At 32.7% G+C, this 14,952-nt stretch overlaps 1 protein-coding gene across 1 annotated transcript; it reads right to left on the minus strand.

Moving 5' to 3' along the window:
• Positions 1-6,989: 6,989 nt before the first annotated feature.
• LOC127724744 (fibroleukin-like) lies at positions 6,990-13,774 on the minus strand. Its single transcript, XM_052231839.1, has 6 exons — positions 13,663-13,774; positions 13,072-13,155; positions 12,231-12,367; positions 10,793-10,889; positions 9,180-9,344; positions 6,990-7,285 (listed from the first exon to the last, which is right to left on the minus strand). The coding sequence occupies exons 1-6, from the start codon at positions 13,733-13,735 to the stop codon at positions 7,275-7,277; spliced, it is 567 nt and encodes a 188-aa protein (XP_052087799.1). The 5' UTR covers positions 13,736-13,774; the 3' UTR covers positions 6,990-7,274.
• Between the last annotated feature and the right edge of the window lie 1,178 nt (positions 13,775-14,952).

The raw sequence follows: 14,952 nt of genomic DNA on the forward strand, positions 1-14,952 counted from the left end.
TACGCCATTTTATCCCAGGTTAAAGTTTTCTTTTTGACACTGTTGCCACATCTTTTTTTATTAATATTGTATTTATATTGTGTCATAGATCAAACTTATTCGTTCAGTGTATGTTGACTTGTTTTTGTTTATTTGTCTTTTTGATCGAGTTAAGCCATTTCAATTGACATTTTATAGTGTGTCTTTTTATATTGAAATGTTACACTACTATCTCAGGTTAGGGTGAAGGTTGGCGCCTGTTAAAACGTTTAACCCGTTGCATTTGTATGCACCTGTCCTAAGTCAGGAGCATGTTGTTCAGTGGTTGTCGTTTGTTGGTGTGGGTCATAAGTGTTTCTCGTTTCTCGTTTTTGTGTATAGACAAATATTTTTCAAGTGACATTTTTTTATGAGACAATCTTACATATATTTGATCAACATGTTCTCCCCTGCTGTAACTTAATCAATGTCACTTCCAAGTACTTCAAACGACTGAATATTCTTAATACAGATTTCATTAATGGTAAAAGCGTATCTGATAGTTTTGGAAGTAGTTAGAATTAGATCATTCGAAAAACCTACCGTCAAAGCATAACCTCGTTGTCTACCTGTTTCTGTGACTACCAATGCATTATATAATATTTTGCGACAATGTATAGTTTGTTTGAATATATCCCGGTCCTCTTATGACCACGTTGTCAAATATGGTATGTAAAGATTTATCTAATAAAACATGGTCTTTATCATTTCTGTATGTAATTGGTAGGTACCAATTAAGTTTCGTATTATTACAGTTATGATAGTAATCACAGATGACCACCGATATGATAAACTTGTTGTAGCCACATTCTCGTCTTTCGTCATCGATTGTGACAGCACCTACTGCAACTTATCACCGGATGTTTACTGAAATACCTTGAGTAACATAACAGACAGGAATCGGAACTGTTTATCTTTCCATTCCGGGCACTTTATAAAACAAGAAGATGAGGTATGATTGCTTACGAGACAACCCTCTATCACTGGACCAAATGAAGAAAAAGGTTAGCAACTTTAGTTCACTCCCCGGTTTTTTCATGAAACTCGTGTTGCTTTATCATTATTTTTTATGTAGTATTATTTAGACTCTTATTTTTGTTTCGTCTTGTTTTTGCAATGGTGTTTTTCTTCAACTTTATGCTTTATGATTGTTCTTGTTGCAAAACATGAACTATGAATCTTCTTCATTTGGGGTTAAGGTAATCCTCTTCCTCGATTACCCGTTTGTCAGTGAATCGTTTCCAAGAAAATGTTTAGTATCTTATGAACATTAACTGCAAAAACATAACGACGAAGTCCTTGTTTCTTAATGTTTTTAGCTGAAAGCCTAACAAGGAAAGTATTTCATTATACATCGGTATTAAGTATGGTAAATGTTATTTGCTTTTCCTACCTGTCCACATTTTTAACCATTGTTATTAGAATTAAAACCAATTGTTCAGAGATCAATTGAAGGTCTTTCTACCTCAAATGCACATGATTGATTGATTGAAAAATTAACTTCTAGTTTTGAATATCTTTCGTTGTCAGATAATAGCTTTTTTTATGCTGATTGCAAAAATATATGGTTCTAGTAACTTTTACGTGAATATAGTACACGAAATGGCTACTTCCGATTTACAAAAGGTCTCATATGGTTGACATTTTTCAAGGTTTAACTTTGACCTTGACATCAATTTCATGGTTATGAAACAAGGACCTCAAAATTAAAAATACAAAAACACTAGGTCTTTACTAATGTAAATTCAGAAATTAATGCGTGTATTTATTATTGCGATTTTTGGAGAGAGGGCAAACATTCGAGAATCTGCATACTGATATATGTATCTTATATCAGAATTTGAGTTCTTGTTATTGCGACATCACCCAGTCACATTATTGGCATTAATAAAAACCTTGAAATAATTCGAATTTACAGTATATATAGTAAAAAAAAAATGAGTCATATCACCATGCAGCTAATTTTTAATATTAGAGGGAAGAAACCACCCATTTAATGTCAATGTATGCTTTGAACCGTTCTGTCATGTCACAACTAATAATTAAGTAAATATATCTTGTCGATATCTTATACGGTTTCTCAGGAGAAGCGATAATAAGGAAAAGTCAAAATTCAGAAAATAAACTGTGATCTTGTCCTCATTTTCTTTTTAGTGGACCAAGGATCTCAAATCAAAACACCCTAGGTATGTATCACTTATAGTTTGCCAGTTACAAATACATATCATTTAAATAAAAAAAACAAGAGAAATTACTCTCATATAGAATCATAAAGAGTCTCCGTATCACTTTAGTCAAAATCTTTTATAACATGCTGAGGAGCAATTTGGAAAAATAAATTTGTCGGTTTCTTTTACGGTTGCGAAGAAGTAGCGATAACAAGAAACACTGTGTTCTGGAAGGTAACTCTTACAAAAACAGTATTGTGGTTAAAAGGTTTAAAAAGCAGAGTTTCAAAATCACAATAACTGTTCGATATCATATACTAAGCAACATCTTTCGAAACCAAAATACTACGCAAGAAATAAAAAGCGGCGGAAGGAAAATAATAATTCGAACAAACAATATAAGTCTTTTCACTGAATAGTGGGAAGACCTTGATATGCATGTAATATATTTCACTGGACAAAAAACATATAAATGCTGCTTTAAATTCAATAGGAGAAAATTGTACCTTGCTTAAAAATACAAGAATATCCTCATAATTTAAATTCAGTACAATATTTTTGGTCGTTTTTTCGGGTCATTTCAATCCGCACTGTAATCACAGTTGACAAAGCTATAGAAAAAAATCCATATTGAAAGAGGTGATGACTTCGCATTTCGTCAAAACAAACACTAAAATATCAGCCTAAAACACAGATCACTGAAATTAAAATAAAAAGTCCAATTACATAGACCAAATAAAGAGCGAATTTACCTGCCCTGATAACTTTGATCGAAAAAAAAAAATCCACAAAATTTTTGCAATCACAACAAAAAAGTTGCATACTTATGGGTTACATTTGAGAAATATAATCTTTATCTACATCTTTCTAGTTCTACACTTGATGATCTTTTATCTATACTTAAAAAACAATAGTAGGCATCAATTATTATGCAAACCGGGTCAAAAGCCAGTTAGTAAATTACATAATATATATTACGAGTATAAGTAATATAGTTTTTGTATTGTTCAATAAGACAAATTTCCAACTCTGTTGTGGTTTATTGCTATAAATCATGTTTTTTGTTTGTTTGTTGTTTTGCACATAGATCGGGCTGTTTATTTTCTTGTTTGAATTGATTAACATTTTGACATGGGGATTTTTGTGGCTTCCTTTGTGGTATGGGTATTGCTCGTTGATGAATGCCGTCTGGTGATCTATTGCTGCTTTCATTTCCATCGTTTCTGGTGGACAGTTGTGACATTGACAATCATACCACATATTTATATTTTTATATGTAACAATGATATCAATGACTACTCGTTTGGTAATAACCTCGAGGACGAAATGTCTATCACCATTGGCATCGACCTAGTTGTTGTAAAAACTAATGAGATAAATATTAAATTGTCTCCACTGTGAAACATAGGACCAATAACCATTTTGGAAAAAATACTGGCACATTTGTGAGAGAGCTGTCTACCGTTAGTTTTTATTGTTACAATTGTTTTATTTCCCTAAATATGTAAGTTTATTATATTTGTCCCCTTCAATGGTTTTGATAAGAATTCTTATATTTTCTGTATATGCCCTGTATTTGTTATATGTTTGTTATATTTTGCTCATGTGTTAACGTCGGGCATTTAACTACAGTTTTTATTAGAACTTTTCGACTGCAGTACCTATTGTCTCTCATTCCGTAATTTGGATCCTAATTCAAAGCTTTCACTGTATGCTTCATTAACCTATCTACTGTTATATAATAGTGATAACCATAATATGAAGAAATGGAAAAAAATACAAAAATCTCTCCACAATTCAAATATCCGCGTGCTTAAAAAAACGCATTTCTACTATATATTCAACTGCCGCTAATCGAAATTCTGCCATATCTTTAAAATTTCTATACAGATATTATTGAAATTGTTTTATTAGAGCGCACAGCTTTTCACAATAAATGTATATTTCTAGGTAGAATTAGACAAAAATAACGACGATCCCTACACATACGAAGTTTTTCTGCAAGACCTGATGAGATTTTTATCTTGATATATTTTTAGTACGGTGTATTGAACTTGTAAGTGCAGTAAAGGTTATTTTTTATGGATTGTATAAATTGTGAAAATAAACTCTTCATAGATACCAGGATTAGAATTGTGAAAACTCCGCCTTTCACTCATAAACTTAACCAAAAGTCTTTCGGCTGCAGTTTGTGAACCCTTTTTTTTATTACTAAAATTGGAATCAGTTCTAACCTCTTGAAATGTGTCATTATTTGTGAGGAGAACAGTTCTCCTCAATCATTTAGAAAATTGTTAAACAGAATTTGTTCTACCTTAGAACAGTTATTTCAGTTAAATAATACTTTAACCTCATGCATGTTTGCACTGTACGGCATTTGTACGGAATTTTCATATAACAGGTGTGTGCTCCTTACACACAAAGTGCTCCAACAAATGTAAGAAGGGAGGACGACTGAAATCGACACGTCATAAGTTTTACAGTCACCATCACGAATTGGTTGACCGATGCGATGTGTCGATGTCTCAACTCACCAGCAACATGTTTTCGGGGTCCTAGATCTTTAGATACCAGTATAACCATCTGATCTGGAATTTTACCGATTGATTCATATTCCCGACTGTGATATTCTTGCTGAGTGTGAATTTGCATGGTAAATGATGCATGCATAGATGTAGACGTTTATCATCCTGTCGACGCATCCTATCTCGCTTCTTTTGAATTTCATACGATTACCTCAGTTTCTGTTTTTACGTTGATTTGTCTCTTAAGCTACCTAATCTTTTTACGAGATTTGAACTTCGGCAAACTACTATTGCCTTAATTAGACACATACACTTTATAAAAGATTCTGGCAGATTTGTCCTAGAACAGATCTGCACTTCGGTGTTGACATGAATATCAATTATATGGTCATTTTCATAAATTTCCTGTTTACAAAAGTATGAATTTTTCGAAATACTAAGGATTTTCTTATCCCATGCACAGATTACCTTAGCCGTATTTGGCACCATTTTTGGGAATTTTGGGTCCTCAATGCTCTTCAACTTTGTACTTGTTTGGCTTTATAACTATTTTGATCTGAGCGTCACTGATGAGTCTTATGTAGACGAAACGCGCGTCTGGCGTATTAAATTATAAGCATGGTACCTTTGATAACTATCTGACAGTTCAACTTTTGAACAGATTTGTAAAGTTTGACCCTTGAACAGTTTTAGACAGTTCTACCTTTAAACAGATTTCATTATAATTTACTGTTAATTCAGAAATTTTTGCGTGCATTTATCATTACAAGGAACAAAAGTGAGAGATAAATTATTGGGAAGAAAGGAAATTCTATACAAATAAAGCCCAATAAAAATTTAAAAAGACGTATTTTACGAAACCTACCAACTGACGTTACACATTTCACAATATTTAAAACATCGAACTTTATGAATAAACAATCTTGTTTTCACAAGGTTTCCCGGTGAAGCTAGAATCATAGCAGTCAAAATGCTTAATCAATACGGAAGCTGAAAAACATTGAAAACCACAAATTTCGAAAATAATATATACCAAATCTGACAAGGGCAATCTTTGTCTTGGCGTAGAAAACCTTAGCATTTCGATATATTTTACCCATATGGAATTTATTATATACTTTAAGACCGTCGAAAGATACCAAAGGGACATTCCAACTCATAAGATGAAAATAACCTGACAACGCCATGGTAAAAAAAAGAAATAGACCACCAGACAAATAACAGTACACAAAACACAACATAAAAAACTGAAGACTGCGCAACACGATCCCCACCAAAAACTTGGGGTGATTCCAGGTGCGCCGGACGGGAAAGCAGATCCTGCTCTACATGTGGAACCCATCGTGTAGCTCATGTTAGTACAAACCAGGTGATAAGTCTAATTCGGTAGGTCAAATTCGGAGGAAAGAGGACGGGATTATAGTTACGACAATTGGAACATATCCGTTGTCATCTGTTAAACGGAGATTCCTTAACGGTCAACCAACTCCTGATGTCGTCCGTAAAACTTACGAAGGGATGACGTAACTCATTTCTATAATGTTTAATAGTACAAACTTGTAACTGATGCTATAGATTCTAAAACTTGGGAGCAAAAATTCTACCCATATTTTTTTATACGACCTTTTGGAATCACAACTACGAAATGTGATACGGGGTACTTCAGGAATCCATGTTCCATCGTATTATAACATTGTTCATTATAAATATCATATCAACTCAAAACTTCATGAAATTACAAACACAGTCACTGCAACAAATAAAAACAATACAAATTAATACAGCAAGATAATTGTAAGATGCTTGAATATTCTATAAAGTTATTTTGTTAATTATGGTAAGCCATCAAGTCATATTAAAAAACAAAAATAAAGGTAATTTCGATTTACAAACTGACAGAAAGAAACAAAATAAAAAAGAACACATCAGGAAATTATCTCATGAATAAATACACCTTTACAGTAAAAACTCAAATGTATACGCCATCATTCATGATAAAAAAAAAAGACTTATCCACACCGAAAAGAGATACGAGCAAAGCCCTGGACATAATAGAGTTAAATAAAAAAGGGGTTCAAAAGGGTTAGCATTTCCTGCATAGAATTATTATAGTGATTCAAAATTGCTAATGTGTCCAGTTTGCTATGCAAATATCAATCCATAAAAACGTATGCACTTGGAAAAAGAAGTTTGAGATTAGAAAATGGGAAGAAAAATGCCTTCATGTTACTTTTATTTTTCCGTAGATGATGATTTGTCATGGTAAAGAGAAAAATAGTTAAATGGTTTATATTTTTATTGAATATTGTTTGTTCATAAAAATAAACTTCGTTTAGGCTCTCCGTATCATCATACGTGTTGCCTTTAGTGAGTAGTAGTATCCTTTCCACTGACGCCAATTAATACCGTCAGCATAAGTTTTATGTGTTCCCTTTAGGTATCTTCCATTAAGATTGGCATGATGACAACCATTATACCACCATCCTCCTTTATAATTCGCAGCACATTTATTAGAAGTTGATTCTTTGTCCCTCGTAGAAAATCTATGTCCATTATGATGAGCTTATGCATCGCCTGTATATTAAAACATTACAATGTTTTAATTAAATATACCCGTAGGTGTCAGAAATAGAGAAGGATTGACTATTTCTTATCTAATGTAATAAAATATAAATACCAAGAAACCTACCGTCACCTGTGAGTAGAGCTGTAGCTATTATTGTTTGATCACTAAGATCAACAAAACTGTTACTTTAAATATCGTATGCGAGGGTCTGGTTTGGGGTGGTGTGTCGGGAGTGGTGTCTTCATTTCTGTATTCTTTAATTTTCTAAACCATTTTTCTATATTCTTTAATTAATTTGCCCATTATTCCATATTCTTTACATTTTAGCACACCAATATACTCTATTCTTTATTTTAGTAGCCTATTTTTCTCCATTCCTTTATTTTTCGCCCTTTATTCTGCACCTTTTGACCATTATTCTCTATTCTATATACTCCATCCAGACCCTCGTATGTTGTATGGCCGAATGAAAACGATCGCAAAACAACATATCTCCATTTGTTCACTAGTATAGTGTAACACAGACGTTCCTGTTAAAGTTTTGACGTAACACAAGACAAAAACCTGACACAATGCGCCAAACGATTGTTGTATGAAGTCAGTAGGTTAAATAAACGGAAAATAAGCATTTTTGACAAAAATAGAACTTTATAATGTTGTAGGTCTTTATTTCAATGATTATGTAAAGATGTTGTTATGATGACAGTTTATTCTAAAATGCAGAAAGTAAGAAGCTCAAAAGAAAAACTCTTTAAGAAATTTGATTACAAAGATATTATATGTGACTGGAAAGTATCATCTCTGATTGAAATGCAGATCATGTGTCCGTGATTCCAATAAAAGGATCAAACAACAACAGGTTCTACTTGGGTTTTAGAATTATAAGCTTGCACAATAAATGTGTTTTTTATGTAGGTGCTTGACATAAGGTTTTTCGAATTTTGAGTTGTTGCCTGCATGGTGCGGTGGTCAAAATAAAGAAAGAACGTCGTAATTTCGTGAATATTTGAACATTGTTTTGTTATTTGACGTCATCAATACTCACAATATAAAATTGAGAATGGAAATGGGGAATGTGTCAAAGAGACAACAACCCGACCATAGAGCAGACAACAGCCGAAGGTCACCAACAGGTCTTCAATGCAGCGAGAAATTCCCGCACCCGGAGGCGTCCTTCAGCTGGCCCCTAAACAAATATATATACTAGTTCAGTGAAAATGAACGCCATATATACTGACCCCTCAATTTTTTATGGTCAGATTTTGTCGTTGTGCCAAATTGTCTTCTATTGACATACACGTATAAATGGGCCGGGTTAAGATAGCCAAGTAAATAAAAAGAGAGGCGAAAGATACACAAAGAACATTCAAACTCATCGAATAAAACAAAAAAAGTCGAAAATAAACTGACAACGTAATGGCAAAAAAAAGGAGTAAAAGACCAAAAAGACAAACAACAGTATACAAAACACATCATAGAAAAAGACTGAGAAACACAATCCCCACCAAAAACCAGGGGTGATTTAGAAATGTCCTTGTGTAAATTCCAGTGTTTCCCTGGTTTACCTAATCCGACTTATGCCACCCAATTCAATAGAACATTTATCGGTCAACTTTGACGGATTTGGATGTTGTTTGTAGGTCACATTTAGTCAAACGGTTCTGCACGTGTTTTGGTTCGTTAAAATGCTTGGCTTTCAAGTATTTGAGCGTTCTTGATAAAGGTAAATACAGAAAAGCGCTTCGGACGCAGCAGGTTTTTAAAGTGTTCTTTACCTTTTTTGTTAGTTTGATTTCTGTAACGATTGTATTGCATAGCATTAGATTCAAGTTTGCAGTATAATGTTATGCTCTGATATTTCTGTTGTATTCTATTCCATTTTAATTATTCTAATTTTATTACCTGCATTTCCAGCATAACCAGCTACCTCCAGTGTGTATCCTGACTCCTCGTTGTTAACGACAAATGTGTCGTAGATGGCATATTTGTGATTACTTTCGAAGTCCCACATGTCTATCCGCAGTATGTAATATCCTTGTTCGGTCAGTTTGTTCAAGTATTCATTCCCTAGAGTATAAACCACATTTATATTAAAGTTTTTTTATATCTCCAGAAACAAAGTTTTGGTTTTACAAAACGTAGGTACAATACTAAGCGATATTTTGATATTAGTTTTATAGAATAGAAATTCCTTATAATATAAGTAAAAATTGAAGAAATAATCTAGAATATATCTACTGAAAAAAAGAGAATACAAACGTCCTTGGGTTAAATATACCCCCCTCGTAATTCAAAGTATCTGAAAAACAGGAAGAAGGTGTCTGACAGATCCTAAAAGAACTCACACGTTATGATTTATCACTGTCAAGCTGCTGAATAAGTATATGAAGAAGTTCTGTTCAGTGGTTCGTGAGAAAAGTGTGACGAAAATATTTGTTAGACGAAGGACCGGAAGGACGAAGAGATAGACGGACATACAGACGGACAGACATACAAGGTGATGATATATAATCTACACGATCCCACTATTTGTTCCTGATGACGAGAAAGAGACAAATATAATAGAATTGTTCATTACAAAGTTTCCATAGCAATTTGGAAAAAATATGCTTGCACATTCTCATTCTGGGTAACCACATTTTTGGATTATATATATAAAAAAAAAATTAAGCATTTCCGAGTTGGTCAAATGATAAGTAAAAATGATTATATAAATAAGAAGATGTGGTATGATTGCCATTCTCGACCAAAGATCAAATGATGTATAATTTACCAAATATAGTTCACTATATGGCTTTCACCAATCCGTAATAGACATACCGCATAACAAGCTATAAAAGGTCCCGATATGACAAATGTAAAACAATTCAAACGAGAAAACTAGAGGCCTAATGTTAAGAATAGGTTGGAATGTTGCACTGATAATAAATACACGAAAGAAAACAAAAGCGGAACGAGATATGAAATTGCTATTTTGCAATGCAGTCTGGCAGGTCTGAGGAATTGATCTATCGTAATGGTTTAAAATCAAATTATAATAGGATACTATAAAATAATATTTGGTGCTATATAATGCGAGAGTAATTGCTCGAATAATAAGGAATATTGTCAGTTTTCACTTTATCATATTACACTCTTAATCTCGCGCAATATGATGACTTTTCGGTACGATAGAATATTTGTTTCATTACCATTTCTAAACATTTAGACTCTTGTTATTCTAACTATTTATTTAAAAACGTCATTAACCAACATCATCGTCTGAACTAACAATGATTAGCATATAACAAAATACATCTTAACGGAATTTGCTGATCTATAAACACTATAACGATGGCTGTTTGAATCCTGAGAATATTTCCATATATGGTATTGTATTTTTTACTTTCTAGTATAATTATAAAAAGAAGGTGAGGGATTCAACTGTAACTGCTGTAGTATGTTTGAAATGAATGCATGAAGAATTGACAAATATGTCTTTCGGTGCCTAATCCTACTAGAAGATATAACCTCACCTAACCAGAAATCTGTTTGAAGATCTCCAAATCCATCCTTATAAGCATCCCAGTCTCTGTAGAAACCAACATAACCATTTGTCCTTTTCTGAATGACCTGTGGAATTTTAACCTTCATTTGTTAATTTATTGTGGATAACTATACATATATATATATGAGTTCGAATCCCGGCGAGGGAAGAACAAAAATTTGCAGATTTAACATTGTTGTGCTGATATTTAGAGTAATTATTTATATATATATATATATATATAGAGAGAGAGAGAGAGAGAGAGAGAGAGAGAGAGAGAGAGAGAGGGTACAATCGTGCAAGACCCTCACGACCTATAATTGCAAACATCTTGAAGACAACAGCATCATATTCGTTTTCATTGGTACCTATTTTTATGGCAGTCTTTCAAACACAATACTTCTTTAGGAAAGATACAGATATGAAGCAAACTGCCAGGAACCTATGGCCTTTGTAAGTCTGGTATGTTATTTTTTAATTTCGTTTCATTTATATGTTTTGAGTTTAGTGTGACGTCCATTTTTTCTGAACTAGTACACAATTTTGTTAAAGGGCCAGCTGAAGCCCGCCTCCAGGTGCGGGATTTTCTCACTGTGTTGAATACCCATTGGTGGCCATGGGCTGTTTTATGCTCTTTGGTCGGGTTGTTGTCTCTTTGACACATTTCCCGTTTTCATTCTGAATTTTATGCACTAACATTTCGTATACATCACGCATATAAGTTTCCATTTAAAGTTCCAGTACACTTTTAAACTAGCTTATGAGCATCTGTTTCCAACTGGTCTAAATTGAACATGTCAACACCAAGGCTGTAAGTACAAACCCCGCTTCTGCAAAGTTAGTTCGACACCGACCTTAAATAACAAGAATTGCCAGTTTTACTGTTGGAGGTCGGTTCCTCCACCTTGACTTTGTTTTTATGTACATGATAAAATATATTCAAATGATTGATTTAGGACCACCATCGTGGTCCACTCACAAATCTATTGTATTTTGTAATAAGTTGTTCTCGTCCTGAATATGCATGATATATTTGCAACACGACGTTAGCCAGATAACAATATGTAATAACAAATCGATATGTTTTAACAACGGTTTCTGTGTATGGCCTTCCATATTATTTGAATCTAGTATACCTGGAAAATATGCCATGTAGGTGTATCCTATTTAGTATTGGTTAAGTTATATGTTTATGTGTATAAATTTGTAACATTCTGGGTTTAAAAAATGATAATGTCTATTTTCATAACCGTATTAAAGTTATATTTGTCATTTTAACACAACGTGTACCTGTCTTATGCCCTCAATTAAACAGTGATATTCAATATTTGCGACATTTTTGCAACATAATCCTTAAGACTGTGTTACCCATATATTAAACATTCTGATCTAAATCCTTAGTTTACATGTTTATTTATTATACTTACCGTCCAACCACCTTCGTAGCTCTTCATATCACAAAAAACTTGAAAACCGGAAGTTCTAGAAGGGTAGATTTTATAGACTCCACTTTTGTGTTTTCCTTTCCTCAAATCTCCACAATCAGAAGGTTGGAAGTCTAAATCTATATTGTAAAATACAGGAAATGGTGCAATTTACAATACATGCTCTTTATTTAATTTAATGAAAATAAGACTTTATAAATTTTGATGGTCTGAGGGGCTTTTTTGATTTACCTTTATGATGAACGGTCAAACACATGCATTGGAAACAATTGAAACCAATGATGTTTAATTACATGAATACATGTACGGTGTGGCGTATATGGCGTTAGACCACCAAGTCACCAACTATAATTTAGAACATCTGCAAAAGTAGCCCTTCCCTGACAAAAATAGTGCTTTCGATGTCATTGATTATTTAAACTAACAAACACATTTGCAGAAATGACACTTTTGGTGAAAGTGAAATATATGTAGACCATTTTGAGTCAAAATTTACTTGTCCATGATTTTAAATTAACAATATAGGATCAATGCGCTCCATAGTATACTTATTTAAGATTTCCAGAAAACCAGGGATTATTAGTTCAGAATATACCTTGTTTCTATGAAGATAAACATAAGATAAAATATAAAGAAAAGTGCGAATTTTATTTTGCTGATATGAATCTATGTTCACCTATCAGCTGTGATATAGTCTGTTCAGAATGATGAGTACACCGCGATATGCAATAATTAGTTTCTTAAAAAATTTGAAAATACGGCATTTTTAGCATAAACGAGCTTAGCACATTCAAATAACATATAAGTAAGATTTTCATATTACCATTTAGAGGGGTCAAAGTGCATTCACTCCTTGTTTCGGTGATAAGATTGGCAACTTTGTCTGCTACGTCTCTGACACATTTCTTTACAATAAACACATGAAAGTTATTATTTATGTTAGTTTATTGATTTTCATCTGAAACAGTCATTTTGATAGACGCTTTCTCAATAGATTGAATCGTGAATAATCAAGTCCTGCTCAGTCGTTTAGTCCATTTTCAGACAAGTCCGTCAAGATGTAATCAGTACGGTTACACTTCCGGTAAATTATGATTCGTTCAGTCTATTGTTAGAATGTTCGTTGATTGATATTTATCTTCCAAAAGCAACAAATACCGAAAAGCAGCAGACTGGACTGAATAATTCTGAATAGACTTATTTTAACTGTCGTTTTTAAACGTATGAGATGAATTATACCTAAAAAGTTGTTGGTTTAATTAGACATATTGGACAGTACGAACTCATGCATAAATATATAAAGATCATCAAAGACTTGTTACTCATTATACGGTTATCATGTATTTCAAATTTGTAAATTCTACATTTTGTACTTGTCAATATGTTCATTATTCAAAAATTATATGCACCGTACCTTTGTTTATTCTATGGCAATTGATTTGTCCAAAACCGAGAAGAAAAGCAGTGAACAGCCATTCTCCATACATGGTATTCTGATGAATTTTGCAATGTTGACTACATATGTCACCCTATATCTACTAGTATAATCATTTAAATAGGTTTTAGCGTGATAGGTGTAATTTGAGTGGCAGTGTTTTTCCTGATCATAATTTAAGTTTGATTTATTTCTGCAGTGTTACTAAGCTTGGATTTCGATAAAAAAAAAATAAGAAAAAAGAAAAAGTAAAAAAAAAAAGAAAAAAAAAAGTAGATTGCAGGAGCTTAATAAACTTTTATAGTCGTTATAAATACATTTAAGACCATGGCTAAAAGAAAAGAGCCAAACAAATAAGCAAAGTAAACAAAACACAGACAACTATATAGAACCAAAAGAATTTTTAAACACACATTTTAATTGGATTAGTTGTAATATTTAGTGTGTAATTAACCTAAAGCGATACAAACCCGACATAAATTGAGTTATTTCAATGTTGCTAATGTTGTATGTTCAGACTTATCTAATATCTAAGTTTCATAGCAGCCAAAAGTTACTACATGTATAAACACTTCATGACGTCACTTGCATGAATTCCTAACTATACAAGCGAATACCGTCCATCAGTGTTTAGTATTTTTTTTATCTTGAAATGATAAAAACATTTTTTTTAACTCTTACAGAAATTATTTACAAATATATACCGACAAAAATGACTAAGGAATTCTTCAGACGAATAAAAGTTATAATGTATTGTTTTCATTTTTTAATATTCAGCAACAATGGCAAATTATTTTGTACGAGATTTCAGATTTATTGTATTATTCCTGCTTGAATTGTTTTACATTTCTCATGTGAGAGCATTTTCAAGCATACCATACGGTATGAATTTAGCACAATATTGAAGGCCGTATGGTGAAAAGTAAAATAGTAAAAATGCCAAACTCCAAGGAAAATTCAAAACGGAAAGTCCTTTATCAAATGGCAAAATCAAAAGCTCAAACACATCAAACGAATGGAAAACAACTGTCATATTGCTTACTTGGTTCAGACATTTCCGTATGTAGAAAATGGTTGATTAAACCTGGTTTTATAGCTACAGTTGGTAACATTAACGTCATTTGGGCTCTGGTGGATAGTTGTCACATTCACAATCATTACATAGCTTCTTATTTTTCTTTAGCTGTACAGGCAATTATACACCAGACCAAAATATCATTACACATAATATTATCTATGACGTTAAATGGTACAAATCTGATTATTTTG

This window comes from Mytilus californianus, unplaced genomic scaffold, assembly GCF_021869535.1.
Source record: "Mytilus californianus isolate M0D057914Y unplaced genomic scaffold, xbMytCali1.0.p SCAF_14, whole genome shotgun sequence".
Lineage (NCBI taxonomy): Eukaryota > Metazoa > Mollusca > Bivalvia > Mytilida > Mytilidae > Mytilus > Mytilus californianus.